We start from the raw sequence: 13,966 nt of genomic DNA on the forward strand, positions 1-13,966 counted from the left end.
AGAGAAAAAGAAACACATCTATTTAGCCTAGATAATAAAACGAGAGGCTGGATGAACACAGCAGGCCCAGCAGCATCTCAGGAGCACAAAAGCTGACGTTTCGGGCCTAGACCCTTCATCAGAGAGGGGGATGGGGTGAGGGTTCTGGAATAAATAGGGAGAGAGGGGGAGGCGGACCGAAGATGGAGAGAAACTCTGATGAAGGGTCTAGGCCCGAAACGTCAGCTTTTGTGCTCCTGAGATGCTGCTTGGCCTGCTGTGTTCATCCAGCCTCACATTTTATTATCTTGGATTCTCCAGCATCTGCAGTTCCCACTATCACATCTATTTAGCCTATCTGTATAGACAGGGTGGTTGAAAAAGGCATTTAGCATGCTTGCCTTCACTGCTTAGTCCTTTGAGTATAGGTCTTAGGAAGTCATATTGAGGATGTACAAGACATTGGTGTGACCTCTTCTGGGGTACTGCATCCAGTTCAGGTCGCCCTGTTATGACATAAGAACATAAGAAATAGGAGCAGGAGTAAGCCGTCTGGCCCTCCGAACCTGCTCCGCCATTCAATAAGATCATGGCTGACCTTTTCATGGCCTCAGTTCCACTAACCCACACTCTCACCATGGCCCTTAATTCCTTTACTATTCAAAAAATTATCTATCTTAGCTTTAAAAACTTTCAGCAATGTAGTCTCAACTATTTTACTAGGCAGGCAATTCCACAGGTTCACAACGTTTTGGGTGAAGAAGTTTCTCCTCAATTCAGTCCTAAATCTGCTCCCCCTAATTTTGAGGCAATGCCTTCTTGTTCTAGCTTCACCCACCAGTGGAAGCAACCTCCCTGCTTCTATCTTATCTAATCCCTTCATAATTTTATATGTTTCTGTAAGATCCCCCCTGGTTCTTCTAAATTCCAATGAATGTAATCCCAGTCCATTCAGTGTCACCTCATAAGACAATGCTTTTAACTCTGGAATCTCCTCTGCACCCCCTCCAGTGCCAGTGCATCCTTTCTCAAGTAAAGAGGCCAAACCTGTATACAGTACTCCAGGTGTGACCTCACCAGCACCTGATATAGCTGCAACATAACCTCCCTGCTTTAAAACTAAATCTAGCAATGAAGGACAAAATTCCATTTGCCTTCTTAATTTCCCGCTGCACCTGCGAACCAACCTTCTGCAATTCATGCACAAGGAAGGATGTTATTAAGTGGGAGAGAATTCAGAAGAGATTTACCAGGATATTGCCAGCTGTGGAAGATTTGATTACAAAGAAAGGCTGGGGCATTTTTCACTAGAGCATATGAGGTTGAGAGGCGACCTTGTAGAAGTTTATAAAGTCGTGGGGGGTATAGATAAGGGCAATGGTAGGTATCTTTTCTCTGAGATCGGGCATTTCAATACTAGGGGGCACATTTTAAAGGAAAACAGAAAGAGATTTTAAAAAGACATGAGGGGCAAATGTTTTACACAGAGGAAGGTTCGCCTGTGGAGCAAATCTGCTGAGAAAGTGGTGGGTATGAGTACAATTACAATGTTTAAAAGATATTTGGATAAGTAGACAAATAGGAAAAGTTTGAAGGGATATGGGCCAAGATAAGGCAGGTGGGACTTTAACTGTTTGGGATTATGTTCAGTTTGGACTGGTTGGACCGAAGGGTCTATTTCCATGCTGTATGACTCTATGGCTCTATCTATCACTTTTCAATTAAGAGCTGCTGAAATGACAACGCTTGAGCTGTGAACACTTAGGATGAGAATTCTAACACATCACTGAGAGTGACCTTTCAGCATTTCGATTGCTGGGTGAATCTGCATTTCAGCAGCTTAAGATAAGTATCAATTTTATTTGTGTCTCGCCGGAAGCAGTGCAGGAGATTGTACAGTTGCAACATTATTGAGTCTCCATCTTCAGCTAAATGGTGTTCCCATGGCACTGTCTGCTCAATGGCTCCACCAAGCTGTCCAATCTGAAATGCAAATGAGAAATGTTTGCTGATAAATACAATGCTAGTGGCTACTCTTATGCCTGCTTAGCTCAGTTGGCTGAGCAACTGACGAATGATACCAACTAACATATGTTCAATTCCTGTAGTGCCTGAGGTCTCAGTGAATGTTCTACCTTCTCAACCTCACCCCACACCTGAGACATGGTGACCCTTGGGTTAAATTCACCCCTCAACATCTCTCTCTCATGAGAGTGGGACTATGATTCCTTTACCCTTGATTGCTAGCCTCACCTATTACAAGTCCAGCAATGCCCCATTTTAAAATTCACATCCATCTCCCTGAGATCTCCTCTGGCCCTGTAAAGATCTCTGTATTCCTCTAATGCTATTGCCCCAATGGTCACCCCTGTTGAGATCCCAAGCTCCAGAATTCACTCCTGAGACCTCATTATCACTTCAAGTCAACCCTTAAAATCTTTCTGTTTGATCATGCTATTGGCCAACATTCCTTAATATCTCCATACTGCAATGTCAGATTTTGTCTGGTGGGGCTCCTACGATAGACACTGGGATGTTTCACTAGGTTAAGGGCATGGTATTGAAGCCTTAAGGGAATTCTGGAAGTGGAATTAAAACTAAGTCAGGCAGACTCCCAATCCTCTCTGTGGTCAACTAACCTTCCGCTGCTCACTGTTTATTCTGCCCTTTGTGGTACCCTGACAAGTGATTGTGAGAAAGAGAAAAAAAGCATAACAGAACATGCAATTTTATGGGGTGGTGAGCCCCTGTAACTAATAATTTATATAACAGTGGATTAGCAGTGGTTTAAAGTTGAATCCAATGACCCAGTACTCCAGACCCCAGACTAGATATGGAGTTGAATCCTGTCAAGGTAGCTGATGAACGTTATATTGGAGGTTGTTGACTTGCTCACTGAGCTGAATTGTTTTTGCTCAGACGTTTCGTCACCATGCCAGGTGATATCATCAGTGAGGCCTCCGATGAAGTGATATTGTTCTACTCCACTTGGAATTTATACTGTCCAGTCCATTATAGTGAGTAGTGTCATTTCAGGTTTTGACCTGTATGGGTTTGTCTATGGGGTCCTATTCTATGTGTTTGTTGATTGCATTATGCGTTGAGAGCCATGCCACTAAGAATTCCATGGTGCAATCAACAAGCATATAGAATTGGACCCCATACACAAACTCACACAGAACAAAACTGGAAATGATAGTACTCACCAAAACAGACCAGACAATATAAATTCCAAGTGGAGTAAAACAACATCAGTTCATAGGGGCCCTCACTGATGATGTCACCTAGCACGGTGACAAAATGTCTGAAGGAAAACAAGCCAGCTCAGTGAGCAAGTCAACAACCTTACTCAAAACCCCAGCTACAGATCTTTGCTAAAACTTGAAATTTAATTCATAAATATAGAATATAACAGTAGTCTCAAAATGGTGACTGTTGACTGGTTAGATCACGCTAATAGAGGAAATCTTCCACATTTACCTGGTATGGCCTACATGTGACGCCAGACATATAGCAATAGGGTTGACGCTTAACTGCCCTTTGAAATAGACATATAGCCATTTCAACATATCTTGCTCAGTTCAAGGTAATTGGGGTAGGACAATAGATGCTGGTCTTGCCAGGATACATGAATAAAACTACAGAATTCAAACTTTTACAATACAGGAACAAGGTATTGAGCCCATCAACCTAGTGCTAGCTCTTTGACAATGCAACCCAAAACTGATCCTATTGGATATTGGCCTCTCTGTGGCATTCTAGTTTAAGGCGGAATGATTTTAACTCTAGATTATGGGTTTGAGTCCCACTTCAGGAGCTTGAGTAGGAAAATCTAGGCTGACACTTGCAGTGCAGTACTGAGGGAGCGCTGCACTGTTGCAGGTGCTGTCTTTCAAATGGCACATGAAACTATGTCTCTAGTGTTCTGCCAAGTGGACCTAAAAGATCGCATAGAATCATAGAATCCCTACAGTGTGCAAGCAGCCCATTTGGCCCATCAAGTCTACAGTGACCCACTGTAGAGCATCCCACCCCGATTCACATTCCTACCCTATTCCTGTAATGCTGCATTTTCCATGGCTAATTCACTTAGCCTGCACACCCCTAGACACTACAGGGCAATTTAACATGGTCAATCCACCCAGCTGCACACTTTTGGACAGTGGGAGGAAACCCCCGCAGACAGGGCGAGAATGTGCAAACTCCACACAGACAGTCAACCGAGGGTGGAATCGAACCAGTCTCCCTGGCACTGTGAGGCAGCAGTGCTAACCACTGCTAATCAATCTGATGGCATTATTTTAAAGACTAAGGGAGACTTCCCCGGCCAGTGTTGGTCCCTTGCATCTAATAGTAAAGAAAACTAGAAGATTATCTGGTCATTATCACTTCGCTAATTGTGGAAGAGTTCTGAGCAATACTTGGCTATTTTGTTTTGTACATTGCAACACTTTAGATAGAAGTTCTCAATTGACTGTGACAGACTTTGAGATGACCTGAGGTCACAAAAGACACTGTAGTTTACTTGCCCCACCTCTGTATGACAGTACCTGCTCAGTTATCTTATTCAATCCTTTTGCAAGTTGCTTCACTTGTTTGACAATCTTCACTGATTTACTCAATAAGGAGTTGGTAATCCCATGGGTGGCACTGAATTCGGAGATCACATACTGCAGAGGGTCTCGCCAGGAATGTAGGATAACAGTTGTGAGGCTCAGTAGACGTTCATGCTAAAGTTGAACACGTTGCAAATGAATTTTTTTTCCATTTTAAATGCTATTTTTTAATCCACATTATCTACTTTTCATTTGTTCTTAGCCCTTAAATTGGAGGGGGTAATGTGTGTCAAAGTGCACCTTTGTATGGAAATCGCTCATAAACACTCATTCTAGGCTGGCACTCCTAGTGAGGGAGTACTGCGCTGTTTGTCTGTAGAGCTCTGCTAAGTGGACCTAAAAGATCCTACGGCATCATTTTAAAGCTGAAGAGAAAGAAAGCTCCTTTGGGTGAGTTAATGATACTCAGTGTTTGCCTCTGCACTGTCAATGCCACAGAGGAGGAGGAGGAGGCAAAACCCATAAAAACATTCTTAGGCTTTTGCCAAAATAAGAGAACATCAAGGGTATGCACTATGGCTCAGTGGTTAGTGCTACAGCCTCACAGTGCTAGAGACCCAGGTTCAAACCCAGCCTTGGGTGACTGTTTGTGTGCAATGTACGCATTCCCTCCTTTTTCTGCAAAGTGCTCCAGTTTCCAAATATGTGCAGGTTTGGTGGACTGGCCACGTTTAAAATATATTGTAGCATTCAGGAATCTGAAGGTTAGGTAGATTAGCCATGGCAAATGCAGGCTTAAAAGGATAAAATGGATCTGGAGGGTCGGGGGGTGCCCTGTGGAGGGTCAGCAGTGCATACCCAATGGGCTGAATGGCATCTTTCTACATTATAGGGATTCTACGTGTGTGGCCTGTTAACACGGACCAGGAGAATGAATTCCATTCCCCTTCAACACTCAGACCAGTCACCACCCAAACAAAACATTGTAGGCCAGAGTCAAGGAAACTGCATTGATGGCATTTGAGGAGAAGCTCATTCTCAACCCCTTACAAACATGGCAAGTTTTCACTGATCATATACAGTGCTAAGATGCAGAGAGATTTAGTAATGTCACGTGCCACATTGAACCCAGGGACTGAACCTGGTTTCTGGCTTCTCTGCTATCTCCAAGTGATAGGTCATAGCTTCTTGATCAGTCAGAGAGTCGAGGGTTACAGGCGAAATGCAGAACAGTGGGCATGAGGAATGTCAAAACAGCCATGATCCCATTGAATGGCGGAGCAGGCTCAAAGGTCTGAAAGGTCTACTCCTGGTCCTATACTTTATGGTCTAGTTTATGGGATTCATCTACCTGCCCCTCCTCCCTAATTAATAAGGAGCTAAGGGTTTTCTGAAACTCAGATGCATGTGCAAATTTTTGCAGGATTTCCCTCTTCAAGTTGTTCCACTAGAAATACTCACAGGGGTACGTAATGCATCTTCCTTGTTCTGAGGGGTCACTATGGAGGAGGTGTGGCAGCTATTGATAGTGCTGAAGTTAAGATGTTGGCCTTGAATAAAATGTTGTATCTGTGAAAGCACAAGTAACCAGAATCAGTCATTTCTTCCCAGAACCTGCTGTTCTGCTAAATAGAATCGTAAATGCATTGAAGGATTTATTGTCGCTTACATTTTACAGTGAGCAATGCAGTAAAATACAGAAAAAAAGCTTCAACTGTTGCCACAGCCTGACACTATTTTGAGTAGTATAAGAATTAAAGAGTAAAAGATATAACTGGAAGAGTCTCTGATGAAGGGTCTAGGCCCGAAACGTCAGCTTTTGTGCTCCTGAGATGCTGCTTGGCCTGCTGTGTTCATCCTGCTCCACACTTTGTTATCTCGGATTCTCCAGCATCTGCAGTTCCCATTATCTCTGAGTCTATACCTTTGTTCACCACCTCCACCATGAATCTTGAAGCTCATGACTAAATGTTCTAGTTGTGGCGATAGCTGTACCTTTCTGCCTAAGGTCCCCCCTCCCAAAACGCTAAGCTCTGTTTTCACTCCAAAAGTTAATTTAGAATATATTAAACCACCTAGTCTACAATTTTGTCCGTGGAAGGTAATTCCAAGATTACTGTCCCTGCTGAGAGAAGAAATTCCTCCTCATCTCTGTCTTAACAGTGCCATTCCCACCCAGATCTGGGTTATGTAATGAAAGGTGCATAAAAATTTGTATTATTATTATTACTTCTGATATTTGAATTGTTTTAGTAAAGCCTAATGCGCATGGGTTAATGCTTTGAAGGTTATATTCTTTAAAAGATCAGAAAGTCATTCTGGAACAGTGATCTAAATGCCCTGGTTCAAAGAAGACACATGACTGCACTCAAGGCCTTGGGAGATCGCTGGAGTGTAAGTGGAATTAGATGTTTATACTTTTCAGTTTATGATGGGCGGTGTGAACATATCAAGCCATTAACAGCACCAAATCCAGAAAGTGTGGAAAAGCTCAGCAGGCCTGGCAGCGTATGTGGAGAGAAATCAAAGTTAACATTTCAGTTGGAGTGACCCTTCTTCAAAAGTTGACATTTTAGTTCGAGTGACCCTTCCTCAGTTCTCCACAAATGCTGCTGGATCTGCTGAGCTTTTCCAGCAATTTCTGTTCCTGTTTCTGTTTTGCTGTATCCTCAGTTATTTCTGTTATAAGTCATTAGTTTTGTTTCCAGTTTTGTTCAGTTCTCCTCTCGTGGGAGAACTTTTGTGGTTCCAGCTGATGGTATTCTGGACAAATCAAATCCCAGAATAAAATCTGGCTTGATAGATTCCATGTTTAAAATTTTTTGTTTCATCAGTTAACATGATGGGTTCCAGCTGAAAATATTCATATATGGCTGCTCACATTCTTTAACAACAAGACCTAAGTTTATTACACAAAAGAAATGAGCCCCACTATATTATGTATTACAGTTAGAAAGATTTAAACACAAGTATTAAAACAAAATTTCAACTTGTTTCCCAACACGACCTGTTACAGACACTCATACTCAAATTATACTCCTATGTCAACTCTTTAGTTTGTAATTAATTGGTTTCTCCCAGTTTCTCTTTCTTGAACTGTAGAGGCTATTTTACAATTCCTTCCTGAATCTGATGCCGTAAAATTTTTCCCATGTCACAGGGTCATGAGTCATACATCATGGAAACAGATCCTTTAGTCCAAATAGACTATGCTGACTATGTTTCCAAATCAAACTAATCCCACTTGCCTCTGAAGGTCTAACCTTTTCAATTCTGGCAACCTGAGGATTTTTGTACTGAACCTTCCTGGCTTGGAAATTTCACAAACAGGTGGAAAAATGACATTACTGCTACAGTGACTGGTTTCCTCTGAACTGACGAATTTCAGAACTGAACTGAATGAAACAGAACTGAATTAAAACCTACGAAGGGAGAAAGTAAAAACTTGACTGTGATTTTCATGTTTGATTCCTCTCAACCTTCAGCATCTACCCTGGTAATCTTCCTCAAGATTTTTTATGTTTCAATGAGATCACTTTTTGTTCTTCTAAAACATACAATAGAGGAGCAAGCATAGGCCATTCTGCCCTTCAAGCTTGCTCCGTCATTCAATACAATCATGGCTAATCATCCAACTTAGCTCCACCTGTTCCCACTTTCTTTCCTGTTAGCCCTAGGAACATTCTCTATATCTTTCTTGAAAGTCTTTAGTTTTCTGTGGTAAGGAATTTCACAGGCTGACCACTCTCTGGGCAAAGAAATTTCTCCTCATCGCAGTCCTAAATGGCCTATGTAGTATCCTTAGGTTATGAGCCCTGATTTGGGATGCCCCAATCATAGGGGGCCTCTCCTGCGTATAGTCCTGGTAGAATACTATAGATTTCTTTCATATTTCCCACCCCAGAAAGTCCTAATCCATGCAGTTTCTCCCTGTATGTGCGCCCTGCCACCCCAGAAATCAGTCTGGTAAACCTTCTTTGCTCTCTTTCAGTGATCCCTCCTCAGACGAGGAGACCATAACTGCACAGAAAGAGCATAAAGATTTGCGGGATGAGATAAACCCGGTTCACACTGCAGCCACTGTAGGCTTTTGGTGCTGGCAGTGAATGCTTGACGTGGTGCATAGATAGTCAAGTCAGACATGGTGGATCTACATTCATCCAGACTTGCCTTAAATAATTATTAACACTGATCCTCAATGCACCTGATACCAAAGCAACATCCTGTCGAAGTAATAATTCGCTATTCATCATCACAGGCATTTTAGAATTTTTAAGAAAGTTAGTTTGATCCCTTGACTTCATGAATATACTCAAGGATTAGGGGCAGGAAAAAACCATTCAGCCCTTGAGCCATTTGATAAGATCTTGACTGATCTGATTATGGTCAATTTCCTGTCTGTACACCTCCCTAAACATCCTTGTTGATTAATAATTTGCCCAAATCGGCATGGAATATATTCAATGACCCAGCTTCCAGAGCTCTCTGAGAAAGAAAATTTCACAGCCTCTGAGAGAAAATAATTCACCACATCTTAATCTTAAAGGAAAGGCTCTAATTTTTAAACTGTACATGCTAGTGCTAGACTCACCCAAATGGGTAAATATCCTCTCAGCTTTCATCACGGAGGCATAGAGCTGTATAGCACGGAAACAGACCCTTTGGTCCAACACATCCATACTGACCAGATATCCTAAATTTATCTAACCCCATTTGCCGGCATTTAGCCTATATCCCTCTACATCCTTCTTATTCATGCACCCATACAGGTGCCTTTTAAATGTTGTAACTGTACCTGACAGCTTGTTCCGTACATGAGCACGAAAATGTTGCCCCTTAGGATCCGTTTAGACTTTCCCCTCTCACCTTAAAGCTATGCCCTCTAATTTTGGATTCCCCTACCCTGGGGAAGAGACTTTGGCTGTTTGTCTTATCCATGACCCTCATGATTTTATAAACTTCTATAAGATCACCCCTCAGCCTCTGATGTTCCAAGGAAAATATTGCATGTTTCAATAAGATGATGGCTGAGCTTTCTCACCCAAGTATCTTACTGCCCCCTATATTAGCAAACCCCAGAAAGGCTGGAAAACCTCAGAAGTCTGAGGAGAGAGAAGCAGAGTTAACGTTTCGAGTCCCATATGGTTCTTCTTCGGTCAGACCACATTCAAAGCATTAACTCTGTTTCTCTCTCCACAGACACTGCCAGACCTGCTGAGTTTCTCCAGTATTCTCTGTGTTTGTTTCCAGTATCCATGGTATTTCGCTTTTGTTCCATTTATACAGTTATTGGGTTGACTCTTCAGAAAGCTACTTAAGTTTGGCATCTATATACTCACAAACTCACTGTACGTTTCCGTGGAGAGAGCATGGATCTGGTGGGAGATCTCAACAGCACGATGAAACAATTCACTTACAGAAATTGTCCGGCATTCGCCAGCCTTGTTGGCACACTTGGGCATAGCCATAATCACGCCAGCCCTGGATTGAACTCCAAACACCAACACAAGCAGAGAAAGTAAACCTAGAGGAGAAGTGACGGTAGCAAGTATGTGAAATGCTAATTATATTTGTGGAAGAGTTATACAGGCCCAGAAAGCCCCAGATACTATCCGCATTCCAGGGTGCTCTCAAGCGAGGTTGTACTGGTGATTCCATTGACTCAAATGACTTTGCTCAGATCAGGAGAGAGCAGTTAGAGAAAGCAGCCTGCATTTTAACCTCTGTTTGCTGTCCTTTGTCCTCTCACATTTGCCCCTAGCTCATATTTTTTCCTTATTCATTCACAGGACAAGGGTAGCACTGGTTAGGCCAACATTTATTGCCCATCCCTTATTACCCAGATGGCAGTTAAGAATCACCCGCCTTGTCTGGAGTTACATGTAGGCTAGACCAGGTAAAGACTTCAGTTTTCCTTACTAAAGGACACTAGTGAACCAGATGGGATTTTTCCAACAATCAACAGTGGATAATTAGTAATCATTAGACTCTTCATTCCAGATTTTTTTTATTGAACTCAAATTTCACCTTCAGCTGTGGAATCATTTGAGCCCAGGTCCCCACCTGTGTCTCTAGATTACCAGTCCAGCAATAATACCACTAGGCTATCACCTCCCCAGTTGCATAGAGGATATGATTAAAATGGAAAATGCTCCAAATGCTCAGCCATACAAGAGAGAAACAGAATTATTTTTTCAGGTTGGAGATGGCTCTTCTTAGGAACTTAGAAGAGTGGGAGGTTTAATGCTCTTGAAAGCGAAGAGAGAAAGCTCAATGTTCTTTCACAATTCAACTCTTTCCACAACTGCCTGTTTTAATTTAAGATTCAAGAATAGTAGTGTTATTTAAGCCTATAGTTCACCGCTGATTCTCTTCCAGAAACATCTATTCTGAAGAATTTCTCTCTGATAGGATTCCTGTTTGCTTTTTTATTCAGCCATTACAGAGAAAACAGGAATGTCTAGATATGCATAGTCCCAGACTAATGTTCTGAGGACCTGGGTTCCACCATGGTAGCTACTGGAATTTAAATTTAATTAACAAAAATCTGGAACCAGAAGATAGTCTCAGCATTGGTGACCAGAAACCCTCATTAATTGTCACTAAACTGCCACTCTCCTTCACTATGACATTTACAGAAGGGAATCTGCTGTCCTTACCTGGTCTTGACTACATGTGACTCCAGGCCCACTGCAGTGTGTCTGACTGTTAACTGCCCTCTGGAATGGATGAGCAAGCCACTCTGTTCAAGGGCAGTTAGGGATGGACCACAAATCCTGGCTTTGCCAGCACTGCCTGCATTTCATGAAAGAATTTTTTTTAAAAGTTTTCCAAACAGAAGTCACATTCAAATCAAAAACCTGTTTCTCTCTCCAGGGATATTGTGGAATATTTCCGGTAGATTCCATTTCTATTTCAGATTTCCAGAACATGCTGTATTTTGCTTGTATTTGTGGGGAGAGTGGGAAGGTGTGGGATTAAGAATTGATATCCAGCATGCCTGGGGACATGATAGTATAAACTCACAAGGCGATGCAGCCACTTGGTTGGGGTACACTGGGAAGTGAATCAGCAGACTCCTGAAGTATTGTATCCCAATATGTGTCAATGCAGTTTCAAAGAAATGGGGTAGAAGATTAGAGAAAAGCAGCAAACAATAGAAATGCCTTTTGGGAATTTATCAAAGCACCATTTCAATCTGTGTTTATGACTCAGAGGTAGCTCTGCAGCCTCACAGCTCCAGGGACCTGGGTTTAATTCCACTCTTGGGTGACTATCTGTGTAGATTTTGCACATTCTGCCTGATTTTCCTCCGAGTGCTCCGGTTTCTTCCCAAAGTCCAAAGATGTGCGGGTTGGGTGGATTGGCTTTGGGAAATTGCCCCATAGTGTCCAGAGATGTGTAGGCTAGGTGGATTGGCCATGGAAAATGCAGGGTTACAGAGATAAGGTTGGGTGTGGGTGGGGGGGGGGGGCTCTTCAGAGGGCTGGCATGGACCTGATGGGCTGAATGGCCTGCTCCCACACTGGAGGGATTCTATTCTATGAAAGCCCCCATGTGTGGAAGCCTATTAAATATTTGTAATTAAACCCATGGTACATGTTCCATTCTCAAATCCCTAGATGCTGACTCTGGGTTCTAGGATGAAACACATTCCATTACCAACACTAATGTTCCTTACCGTTATAGGCACAGAGGTCTGTTTCAAAGGTAAGTGAAGGAAGGATTTTACCTTTAAGGGAACTGCGACCGTTAATCTGATAGATGATCATTGCCGTTTGATGTTGGTTTAAACAGTGAGAAGCAAGTCCTCAACTTGTCTTTCAACTTACCATAGCATTTGGAGCAATTTATAACCTAGTTGTAATAACATTCATTAAGTACATCTCAGCATATAATCCCTCAAATGATTAATATCCAGTTAGCACCTTTCACTACACAATTAATTAATTCATATTTAGTATTTTTCTCCCTGCTCAATTACGTCAAAACTTGTCTCCAATGTCATTAGAGGAAGTCTTACACAAAAGAGTGACAAATAGATGGTGTACAGTTTTGTTCTTTCTCTTTATTCTTTCACAGGACATAGGCATCACAGGCAAGACCACATTTCAGCAACTGTCCTTAAACTATTTCAGAAACTAATTAAGAGTCAACCCCATTGCCGTGGGTCTGGAGACCTGACCCTGTAAGGACAACAGATTTCCTTCCCTAAAGGACGTTAGTGAACCAGGTGGGTATTACCCAACATGGGAGGGGCATGATGGCTCAGTGGTTAACACTGCTGCCTCACAGTGCAAGGAGCCCAGGTTCAATTCCACCCTCGGGTGACTGTCTGTGTGGAGTTTGCATGTTCTCCCCACACTTGCATGGGTTTCTGTCAGATGTTCAGGTTTCCTCCCAAAACACAAAGATGTGCACATTAGGTGGATTGTCTGTGCTAAATTGCCCATAGCATCCAGGGACGTGCAGACTAGGTGATGCAGGGATGGGTGGTGCAGGGTGCAGGGAAATACAGGGATGGGGTTTGGGTAGGATGATCTTCAGAGTGTTGGTGTGGACTCAATGGGCTGAATGGCCTATTTCTGCACTGTAAGGGTTCAAGTCTATGAACAGTGGACAACAGTTTCATGTTCACATTACTGGGACTAGCCTTACTTTCCAGATTTTGCTAATTGACTTGAAATGCCACCAACGTATCACCGTAGGATTTGAATCAATTTCATTAGGCCGGTCCTCTGATTACCAATGGTATTATAGGCAGTTCAAAGGAGATTAATTCCACAGAAATCTGGGATGCTGAGGATGACCTTATGGGGTAAGGCTGGACTGACTGGCCCTTTTGGTCATAAAGTTTAGGAGATCTTATTGAAACATTTAAGACCCTGAATGTCGATGGGATGTGACCCTTTGTTAGAGAGGCTAGAACCAAGGGTCACAGTTTTAAAAAATAGCAGTCTCCTATTAAACATGGAGATGAGAAAGTCTTTTTTTCTCTCTCTCTCTCTCTCAGAGTATTGTGAGTATTTGGAGCTCTTTTTGCTGAAAGCAGTGGAAACAGAGTCATTGAATATTTTGAACTTGGAGATAGATTGATTCTTGACTAACAAGAAAGTCAAATGTTATTCGAGAAGATGAGTAAGTGGAATTAAGATAATCTGTGATCTTGTTGAATGGTGGAAAAGGCTAGAATGGCTGAATGGTCTTCTCCTGCTCTTAATTTTTATGTTCATAGAATGCCTACAGTGTGGATGCAGGCCAATTGGCCCAAGTCCATTCTGACACTTCAAAGAGCATCCCATCCAGACCTACCTCCCCTTCTCTGTTCCCTGTAACCCTGCCTTTCCCATGGCTAGCAAAAACATCCTAGGGCACTACGGGACAATTTCACATGGCCAATCCACCCTAACCTGCACATCTTTGGACTGTGG

At 42.5% G+C, this 13,966-nt stretch overlaps 1 protein-coding gene across 1 annotated transcript; it reads right to left on the minus strand.

Annotated features, from left to right (window-relative positions):
- Positions 1–275: 275 nt before the first annotated feature.
- prl (prolactin) lies at positions 276–12,345 on the minus strand. Its single transcript, XM_048521665.2, has 5 exons — positions 12,268–12,345; positions 9,953–10,059; positions 5,997–6,104; positions 4,530–4,709; positions 276–1,962 (listed from the first exon to the last, which is right to left on the minus strand). The coding sequence occupies exons 1-5, from the start codon at positions 12,305–12,307 to the stop codon at positions 1,780–1,782; spliced, it is 618 nt and encodes a 205-aa protein (XP_048377622.1). The 5' UTR covers positions 12,308–12,345; the 3' UTR covers positions 276–1,779.
- Positions 12,346–13,966: the final 1,621 nt, after the last annotated feature.

Source organism: Stegostoma tigrinum, chromosome 38 (genome assembly GCF_030684315.1).
Source record: "Stegostoma tigrinum isolate sSteTig4 chromosome 38, sSteTig4.hap1, whole genome shotgun sequence".
Taxonomy (NCBI): Eukaryota; Metazoa; Chordata; class Chondrichthyes; order Orectolobiformes; family Stegostomatidae; genus Stegostoma; species Stegostoma tigrinum.